At 39.5% G+C, this 10,463-nt stretch overlaps 1 protein-coding gene across 1 annotated transcript; it reads left to right on the top strand.

The window, feature by feature from the left end:
- The first annotated feature begins 750 nt into the window (after positions 1 to 750).
- On the top strand, positions 751 to 9,897 carry LOC139336491 (uncharacterized). The gene is made up of 8 exons (XM_070970622.1): positions 751 to 768; positions 872 to 949; positions 2,289 to 2,366; positions 5,675 to 7,655; positions 7,747 to 7,812; positions 9,182 to 9,346; positions 9,484 to 9,555; positions 9,683 to 9,897. Exons 1-8 carry the CDS (start codon positions 751 to 753, stop codon positions 9,895 to 9,897), a joined length of 2,673 nt encoding a protein of 890 aa, XP_070826723.1.
- The last annotated feature ends 566 nt before the right edge of the window (positions 9,898 to 10,463 follow it).

Below are 10,463 nucleotides of genomic sequence, written 5' to 3'. Positions count from 1 at the left end.
TTGTTTTAGGCTGTGAGAGTCTTGAGTGTGTTTCAGGTGACGTCCTCATATTGTCCGACCCTGTGACTGCAGAGTGTGTGTTAGATTGTCCTCATATTGTAGGTAGTAGACACTGTACAGTGTCAACACTGTCTGGAGACTGTGGCATAATGAACCCACATGCTCATGTGAATCATGTCCACTGAAACAAATATGATTATCAGTTTATGAACTAGTTCTGATCTATAATATAGAATATTTTATATTTGGAATCAAGTATATGTCTCACTTAGGTCCAGTGCATAAATAAAATGCCTTTTTCACTGTTCAGTTTGTGTGAAGTGACATTACCATAACTTGCTTGTAGAAAGCTTAGCAGAAAAAATTAGCCATGGCATTTGTTAGCACTAACATTCCCTTAAAACATCAAGTTGATCTTTATTCTCAGTAACGTTTTCATCCATTTAACGTCCTGCTGATGTGTTTACATGACTTGATTTCTGGGAACCTGGATGCATTTACGTTGGTGTTGGGTTTAGAGCTTTCTTTGACAGCAACAGGAGAAGTTAGAAGTCAGGAACATGGACTCTACATGTGTGCAGTCGTCATGTCCTCATTTTGTTTTAGGCTGTGAGAGTCTTGAGTGTGTTTCAGGTGACGTCCTCATATTGTCCGACCCTGTGACTGCAGAGTGAGTGTGTGTTAGATTGTCCTCATATTGTAGGTAGTAGACATTGTACAGTGTCAACACTGTCTGGAGACTGTGGCATAATGAACCCACATGCTCATGTGAATCATGTCCACTGAAACAAATATGATTATCAGTTTATGAACTAGTTCTGATCTATAATACAGAATATTTCTGACACTGCATTCTTGTGTTTTGTTGCAGACATCAAGTGTTCAGATCGCGACTCAACCTTCTGCCGACCCAGAGGTGAGCGAGCGATCCACTTCGTCCTTCCAACAGGTAATTACACACTGATTATTTTATTTGGAATCAAGTCTCACTTAGGTCCAGTGCATAAATAAAATGCCTTTTTCACTGTTCAGTTTGTGTGAAGTGACATTACCATAACTTGCTTGTAAAAAGCTTAGCAGAAAAAATTAGCCATGGCATTTGTTAGCACTAACATTCCCTTAAAACATCAAGTTGATCTTTATTCTCAGTAACGTTTTCATCCATTTAACATCCTGCTGATGTGTTTACATGACTTGATTTCTGGGAACCTGGATGCATTTACGTTGGCGTTGGGTTTAGAGCTTTCTTTGACAGCAACAGGAGAAGTTAGACGTCAGGAACATGGACTCTACATGTGTGCAGTCGTCATGTCCTCATTTTGTTTTAGGCTGTGAGAGTCTTGAGTGTGTTTCAGGTGACGTCCTCATATTGTCCGACCCTGTGACTGCAGAGTGAGTGTGTGTTAGATTGTCCTCATATTGTAGGTAGTAGACACTGTACAGTGTCAACACTGTCTGGAGACTGTGGCATAATGAACCCACATGCTCATGTGAATCATGTCCACTGAAACAAATATGATTATCAGTTTATGAACTAGTTCTGATCTATAATATAGAATATTTTATATTTGGAATCAAGTATATGTCTCACTTAGGTCCAGTGCATAAATAAAATGCCTTTTTCACTGTTCAGTTTGTGTGAAGTGACATTACCATAACTTGCTTGTAAAAAGCTTAGCAGAAAAAATTAGCCATGGCATTTGTTAGCACTAACATTCCCTTAAAACATCAAGTTGATCTTTATTCTCAGAAACGTTTTCATCCATTTAACGTCCTGCTGATGTGTTTACATGACTTGATTTCTGGGAACCTGGATGCATTTACGTTGGCGTTGGGTTTAGAGCTTTCTTTGACAGCAACAGGAGAAGTTAGAAGTCAGGAACATGGACTCTACATGTGTGCAGTCGTCATGTCCTCATTTTGTTTTAGGCTGTGAGAGTCTTGAGTGTGTTTCAGGTGACGTCCTCATATTGTCTGACCCTGTGACTGCAGAGTGTGTGTGTTAGATTGTCCTCATTTTGTTTTAGGCTGTGAGAGTCTTGAGTGTGTTTCAGGTGACGTCCTCATATTGTCTGACCCTGTGACTGCAGAGTGTGTGTTAGATTGTCCTCATATTGTAGGTAGTAGACACTGTACAGTGTCAACACTGTCTGGAGACTGTGGCATAATGAACCCACATGCTCATGTGAATCATGTCCACTGAAACAAATATGATTATCAGTTTATGAACTAGTTCTGATCTATAATACAGAATATTTCTGACACTGCATTCTTGTGTTTTGTTGCAGACATCAAGTGTTCAGATCGCGACTCAACCTTCTGCCGACCCAGAGGTGAGCGAGCGATCCACTTCGTCCTTCCAACAGGTAATTACACACTGATTATTTTCTTTGGAATCAAGTCTCACTTAGGTCCAGTGCATAAATAAAATGCCTTTTTCACTGTTCAGTTTGTGTGAAGTGACATTACCATAACTTGCTTGTAAAAAGCTTAGCAGAAATAATTAGCCATGGCATTTGTTAGCACTAACATTCCCTTAAAACATCAAGTTGATCTTTATTCTCAGTAACGTTTTCATCCATTTAACGTCCTGCTGATGTGTTTACATGACTTGATTTCTGGGAACCTGGATGCATTTACATTGGTGTTGGGTTTAGAGCTTTCTTTGACAGCAACAGGAGAAGTTAGAAGTCAGGAACATGGACTCTACATGTGTGCAGTCGTCATGTCCTCATTTTGTTTTAGGCTGTGAGAGTCTTGAGTGTGTTTCAGGTGACGTCCTCATATTGTCCGACCCTGTGACTGCAGAGTGAGTGTGTGTTAGATTGTCCTCATATTGTAGGTAGTAGACACTGTCTGGAGACTGTGGCATAATGAACCCACATGCTCATGTGAATCATGTCCACTGAAACAAATATGATTATCAGTTTATGAACTAGTTCTGATCTATAATATAGAATATTTTATATTTGGAATCAAGTATATGTCTCACTTAGGTCCAGTGCATAAATAAAATGCCTTTTTCACTGTTCAGTTTGTGTGAAGTGACATTACCATAACTTGCTTGTAAAAAGCTTAGCAGAAAAAATTAGCCATGGCATTTGTTAGCACTAACATTCCCTTAAAACATCAAGTTGATCTTTATTCTCAGAAACGTTTTCATCCATTTAACGTCCTGCTGATGTGTTTACATGACTTGATTTCTGGGAACCTGGATGCATTTACGTTGGCGTTGGGTTTAGAGCTTTCTTTGACAGCAACAGGAGAAGTTAGAAGTCAGGAACATGGACTCTACATGTGTGCAGTCGTCATGTCCTCATTTTGTTTTAGGCTGTGAGAGTCTTGAGTGTGTTTCAGGTGACGTCCTCATATTGTCCGACCCTGTGACTGCAGAGTGTGTGTGTTAGATTGTCCTCATTTTGTTTTAGACTTTGTGAGACTTGAGTGTGTTTCAGGTGACATCCTCATATGGTCTGATGCAGCATTTTGCATTTCTAAACCACTATTATTATCATTTACATTATAATGAATTGTATTATCATCGTCTGTTACAGTAGTCTGTAATTCCAAACAATTACTGAATTCTGTCATTTCACTTTAGGCCAGCCAGGCCACTGGAGTTGTCCCCTTCCACCAGACAACTACTGCAGAGCAGGTAATACAGCTGCCTTTCAGTCAAATTAGTGCTGTCAAAAATATTGCGTTATTAACGCGTTAACGCAAATCAATTTTAATGGCGTCATTTTTTTTATCGCGAGATTAATGTTCTTTGTGAAACTAGTGAACCTGTAGTTTTTTATAAGCTGTGGGTAATGTAAGGAAAATTACAGGATCCGGTTGTAAACCGGAAACAAAACAATAGACACGCCCCGCGCATGTGTTTGGTCTTGCCTGCTCGCTAGCTGTAAAAGAGTAGGCTACTGGTTTGTGTGTATGTCAAGCGTGAAACACCGAAATGGATGCAAACAAGATTGTGAATGGAAAGTTTAGTTTCAAAAAGTTGCCAGATGGGTCGACTGACAAGACCAGAGTTATCTGTGTGTATTGTTGGTGTGAACTGAGCACATTCAGTGTGAAATACCATTTTATGGCCACCGCAACTAAGAACAAGCTGACTGCAGCCATAACCAAGTAATGTTCATTCTTTCTGGAGAGAAGTAAGAGGCTGGGTTGATAAGCCTCTGGTGAATAAATACAAGAGCATTATAGTCTGACTGCTTGTATGATCAAAGGAAACTTAAGAAAGGAAAGTTTAAGCCATGGTTTAACTGCACTATAGGCCTAGTTTACAATGATGTGCACTTTGTAACTTTATGTTGTATCACCCTGTTTTGATCCTTTAGAAAGGGCTGTTGAAGGGGCTTTTTTGTAACCAACTATTTATTTTTTGTCATCTGTTTATTGACAGTGTTAAATTGTGTGAGATTTGATTCATTCAAATGTGAATGACTGCTCAAAGTGAGAATGTTAGTGTGAAATAAAACACTACACATTGTTGTTTTCAATTAAAAAACATTTGCACAAAGCAAGCCTATCCACTTTTCCATGTTGATAAGAGTATTAAAATGATAATTCAAGGGACATTTAGAATAGATGAAAATGTGCTATTAAATTGCGATTAATCATGAGTTAACTATGACATTCATGAGATTAATCACGATTAAATATTTAAATTGATTGACAGCACTAATTCAAATATTTCATTTTGTTTGACTGGCGATATTTGCTATGTGAGCAGTAAGACTTAGGTTCTTTCCATCTGATTCTTGATTTGGACAGTGTAGAGCAAGTCGCCGGATGCAAAATCTAAGGCGGCATCATGCGCGGTGTGAGGAACGTTATGATGATTCCAAGAAACAGATATCTGAGAGAGAGAAGCAAATGACTTTGAGTCTGACCACCAGAATTAATTGTTCTGTGAGTATGCAAACCCAAGCAAAAGCCAAACATTCTTTTGGTTATGTTCAAATTAATTCTTTTCAAGGAATTTATTATACAAGAATATTATTTTTATAACATCCATGGGCATACAAATGTAGCTGAATTTCTCTTATTCACTAGTTTTTCCAGTTCATGCACCATGGATCAGAGACAGTTGCAAGTTGCAACATATATCTTCTCTCAAACTATTTGTATAATCTTGTGCAATAGGTGAGTCAAAAAAAAAAAAAAAACCCAAAAAACCCCCACAAAACAGTTATGCCATGTTTTTCTTTATATCACACACCGTCACATTGCACAGTGACAAGTGTTATGCTTCAAGGATTACTGTCCTAATAGTATGTCACAGGTCGGTATGTGAGACATAATATCTTTAAAGTGTCAGGGAAGATATTTAATTGTTTCCAACTTAATACGGCTGGGGGTGAAAATGTCTTTTTTGAATTTTAATTACATTATTCATATTGGTTTTAAAGGTTGAACGTTCCTTGGCTGACGATGGTGGATTTCATGATGGACACTCTGCAAGCTTAAGTGACCAGGTAATAAATATGACACAGTAGTTAGAGAAACAACAATTGAGGAATTCAAATGTTACTTTTAATTGTATGTTTTCAATGACTCATCACTTCCTCGTTGTGTTATGCACAATATGATGGTAGTGTTAGGAGAATGGTACCCTAGCTATTATATAATAAATGTTAAGATGCTTTTTTTCTCCACTTTCCTTCAGACCTCTGCTGATGAATTATCAGACCATACGAGTTACGAAGATAGGGACTATGTTCCAGACTCAAGTGGCAGTTCCTCAGACACAAGTCTTAGAAGTCAGGAACTAAGAATTACAGAAACCCCTGTTCCCCGAAAAGTGTTAAAGGTCATGCCACTGGGGATAGCTTCAGCACACAGTGGTGAGATCACCAGTTTAGACTCCAGTTCGTCATTGAGGAGCAGCAGTCCAAGTACTTCAGCAATAAGTTGCAGTGCCAGTTCATCAGGGAACACATCACACAGTAACAGCTCCATAAAAGTTGCATCATTGCCAAACATGGCAAAACAAAGCAAGTACAATAAGAAGCAATATTGTCTGTATTGTAAAAAGGCCATTTCTAAATTGGCGAGACACCTCGAGTCCGCCCACAGCACACAGCCTGATGTTGCAAGAGCTTTCAGTTTTAATAAAAGATCGCGCGAAAGAAGAGATTTGTTACGGTCTCTTAAGAAGAGAGGAAACTTTGACCATAATGCTATCGTGGCAAGCCGTGGTGTTGGAGAAATGGTCGCTTGTAGAAGACCCACTACCACAAGATGGTCTGATCACTACCGTCATTGCAAGTTTTGTCAAGGACTGTATGCAAAAGATTGCCTTTGGAGACATGTGAAAAACTGTCCTCAGAAGTCTGTTGAGGGAGAGGCTCCTGCTGGGCGAAAACGGATCCATTTGGACTTACCGAAGCCTGATCATGTTCATGAGGCTGTTTGGAAGACTGCCTGTGAAATGAACCAGGATGACATTTCCTTGGTAGTAAGGAGTGAAAGAGACATTCTTAGCCTTGGAGAGTCACTGTACAATGCCAGAAAACCACATGAGAGAAGGAATGATTACATACGCCAAAAAATGAGAGAGATGGCAAGATTATTGATAGCAGCTAGAGCTATAACCCCTTTGAAGACCACAGAAGACCTTGTTATGCCCAGTAACTTTCCCCATGTGATACAAGCAGTCAGAGCTGTTGCTGGTTATGAGTTGGAAAATAACTCATACAAAATCCCATCCTTGGCTTTGAAATTGGGGCACAGTTTGGCCAAAGTTGCTGGAATTGTGCAATGCAATGCCATCATTGCAAATCGCCATACTGTTGCAGAGTCAGCCAAGCAATTTGCAACTCTGTATGAGAAAAAGTGGACAGAGTCCATTTCAGCTGCTGCATTGGGTACTCTTCAACAAGCCAAATGGAATAAACCACAGGTTTTGCCATTTACACAGGATGTTTCACTACTGCACAAGTTCCTTGCTAGCGAGTGTGCGAAGTGCATGAAGGACCTGGAGGAAAACCCCAACAACATAACCTTTGGAAATCTTGCTAAAGTGACTTTGACGCAGGTAGTACTATTTAACAGAAAAAGGCAAGGGGAAGTTTCAAAAATGGAGTTCCAGGCTTTCACATCCCGGAATCGTACAGAGTTGAATCCTGACATTATGATGTGCCTTACCGAGTTGGAAAGGAAGCTTGCAAAGCACTTTGACAGAGTTGAGATTCGTGGTAAAAGGTCAAGAATGGTACCAGTGCTCCTCACACCTGACATGATCACTGCAATGGACCTCCTTGTGAAAAACAGGAATGAGTGTCAAGTCCGCACAGAGAATGTGTACTTGTTTGCTCGCCCAGGTGTCCTTTCCCATTACAGAGGCTCTGACTGCTTTCGCAAGTATGCAAACCAGTGTGGTGCACAGTACCCAGAGGCACTCACGTCAACAAGATTGCGTAAACAAGTTGCTACTTTGTCCACAGTACTAAACCTAAAAGAAAATGAAATGGATCAACTTGCCACCTTTCTTGGACATGACATCCGTGTCCACCGACAATTCTACCGGCTTCCAGAAAGTACCCTGCAGCTTGCAAAAGTAAGCAAACTTTTGTTGGCAATGGAAAAAGGAAAGCTGTCTGACCTGCAGGGGAAAGGGCTGGATGACATCGAGATCAATCCTGAAGGTGACAGTTAGTTTGAAAAATAGTACACAAAGCTTCAAATATAAATACTTTAATTTAAATACTTTTCCCTGACTGTTTTTTACCCAACCAGATGAAGTTGCCACAAGCGATGATGATTCCAGCGAAGAAACCTTTGCTGACCTACATCAACACAAAGGTATCCTGATTCGCACAGTTTGTGATAATTATGTTATGAGACTGGAGACAATTAATAGGTGCCTGATAAGCATGTTAAATGGGCTTAAGGAACAACAGTAAATAAATTAGAGAGGATGGGAGACACAATCTGTGTTCTGGAAACTTTGAGAGAAGATTGACAGGTTGAAGTCAATCAGACAGACACATAAGAAAGCAATGGAGAAAAGCAACATTAAATGAGAAATAGGCAATTAATGTTTTGCAATAAGAGCTAAGATATCGCTTAGTAGTACTCTGGAGGGCAGCAAGCAAGGTAAAGAGGAGGGAGCAAATCAGGATAGCTTTTTTTTAATAGAGATCATTTTAACTTTGTTAAAAGGATGTAAAAAAAAGGTTACCCCACAGCTTTGAAGCAGGAAGTAAAGAATATTAAGCAGACTCTCTCAGATTCTGGAAAGAATAGAGAGATGGACCCTTCTCCTGATATACCAATGTTAGCAAAGCTAGTCTACTTTGGATATTTGGTCAGGTAGAAGCAGGTGGAAGCTAAAGTAAAGAGTGCAATAGCCTCCTTGGATAAAGGGTTAGTAACTTGACTGACCAGAGGAAATGTAATACAGAGAGATTTTCATATTGATAAGGAAGCTCAAGCAAATCAATATGGGGCAAGATAGGTCTCAGAGAAAGGAAGAAGCTGGTAATGGAGCAGGTACATCAACAAGAGGAAATAGTAAGTTGTACAAAGGCTGGCACAGGCTAAGCAAGAAAAGTGGATGAACTGGGAAAGTGGAGGGAAAAGAGCTGAGCTGAAGGGTCCTGTGGTGCATGGAGGAAAAAAATATAAAGTTCCCGATGGAGACTACTTATGATATGCTAGTGTCACCACAGAACCTAAAACAATAGGTAGATGGGTACCCATCATGATCTCTGTGTTCAGAGACTGTAACCTTGAGATTTGGGATGACAACTTGTTCCACAGAAGATAGTTAGGACTAACTTTAAGCCTGGCTCAGTGTTGTGGTCTGCAAGTCAATGATGGAGGAGGAGGCTTATGAAAGGAGCTTAAATAAAAGCTTAAATATGAAGATTTGGTGGCAGAAACTGAACAGCAGGGATGGTTAGAGTCTGTCCTGTAGAAGTTGGATGCAGAGGCGTTATAGCATAATAGCATAATAGCATGGTAATGATGATCCTCTATCTGGTTTCAAACAATCACATTGTGATGAGTAGTTCTACAGTCATGAATTTATAGTCAGATTGTTTACATGTGAAAATCATATCTTATGTAGAATTACATACTGCCTGACATAGAGCTTGCTTACAATACAAACAAAAAAGGAAGCAAACCAATTGCATTCATGCTCATATCTCATTGTTAAATTTCAAAGGTTCAAGAACTAAGTCTTCTGGGGACTCAAGCCACACACTTGACTCAACCACCCTGGACAACATGGGGGGATCTTCTGCCTCATCCACCCTGGACAACATGGAGGTCACCTCTGCCTCAACCTCACTGGACAACACAAACATCAGTGACACTCAACCAAGAAATGGTAAAATATAAAAGGCACCCAAATACAAAATGTTTGAAGTGAATGTACTTGTGATAAATAGAAAAGTTTATTTTCAGGGGTTGTAGTATGTGAATGCATGCTTTTATTATAATACATGTTCTAACTCATACTTTTAGATTCCCAGCAGAACACAGCACTTCAAGTGGGGACATCCCAAGGTTCCTCAAAATGCTCCAGTGGAAAACAAGGTTAAAGAGCATTTTGTGTTGACATCATTATTTTCTACATTATGCTTTATCATATCCTGCATTCTTCACATTAGCAGAGTCATTGTTCAGTTGTTAAAAGTTTTTATTTTGTTTCCATTCATGACAGCTGGGAAGGTGAGAAGCAAGTGGACAGATGATGAAGTGAAGGCTGTTGAACGGCACATGTTTCAGTTCATAACAAGCTGCAAAGTACCAGGTAAAAAGGACTGTGATTACTGTCTCCAGGCAGAGCCAGAAGCTTTGAAAGACAGAGACTGGGTTGCCATCAAATACTACATTCACAACAGAATCATAGCATTAAAAAGGAAGATGAATAAATAGAACTATAAAATGCAAACTGTGGCCTAGGTACAGTTCAGTATCAGTTGAACTTGAGTTCATTTTCTATGCCTTGTTGTTCAGTGCTGCCAAATATTCAGATTAATCAGCGCAGTTTTTTTCATCCCTCCACTCTCCTGGTTTTATTCACAGTACCTGTCATAATTTCTTTCTAGATTCATACTGTGCTCTCAGTTTCAATAAGCAGTGGAGATGGTTTTTGAAGGGATTGTTACCTCTACAGCTGTCTCTGTGGTTTTAAGCATAGCGTTGTTCTTACACATGTAACCCTAAGTTGTTGAGTCTGGTTTTTGAACTATTAAGAAATCGTGTTTGAATGGGAGCTCAATGAAACAGGCCTCATATATAGTAACTTGTCTTGATGTAAATGGTGATGTAAATTCTTTACATTACGTAGACAGACCTGCTGAAAACAATGTTTCATAGCAGCTGTAAGCTTCAATATGAGGTTCAGTGTGTTCTTTTTTATAGAAAGATACCAAGAGACATTTCCTGGTTCAGTTGAAACGTGCTTTGTCTACAGCACTGCCTCACGCCGTGGAGGAAAG

The sequence above is a fragment of the Chaetodon trifascialis genome, chromosome 9, assembly GCF_039877785.1.
Source record: "Chaetodon trifascialis isolate fChaTrf1 chromosome 9, fChaTrf1.hap1, whole genome shotgun sequence".
Taxonomy (NCBI): Eukaryota; Metazoa; Chordata; class Actinopteri; order Chaetodontiformes; family Chaetodontidae; genus Chaetodon; species Chaetodon trifascialis.
The sequence above is the reverse complement of the archived record's forward strand: the minus strand, read 5'-3'. Positions and strand labels throughout refer to the sequence as shown.

Bases quoted from the DNA above. Each gene is read 5' to 3' on its own strand.
- LOC139336491 (XM_070970622.1), top strand. The intron at 950-2,288 runs GTAATTACACAC...GTTTTGTTGCAG, and splicing joins CCACTTCGTCCTTCCAACAG to ACATCAAGTGTTCAGATCGC. The intron at 7,656-7,746 runs GTGACAGTTAGT...TTACCCAACCAG, and splicing joins CATCGAGATCAATCCTGAAG to ATGAAGTTGCCACAAGCGAT.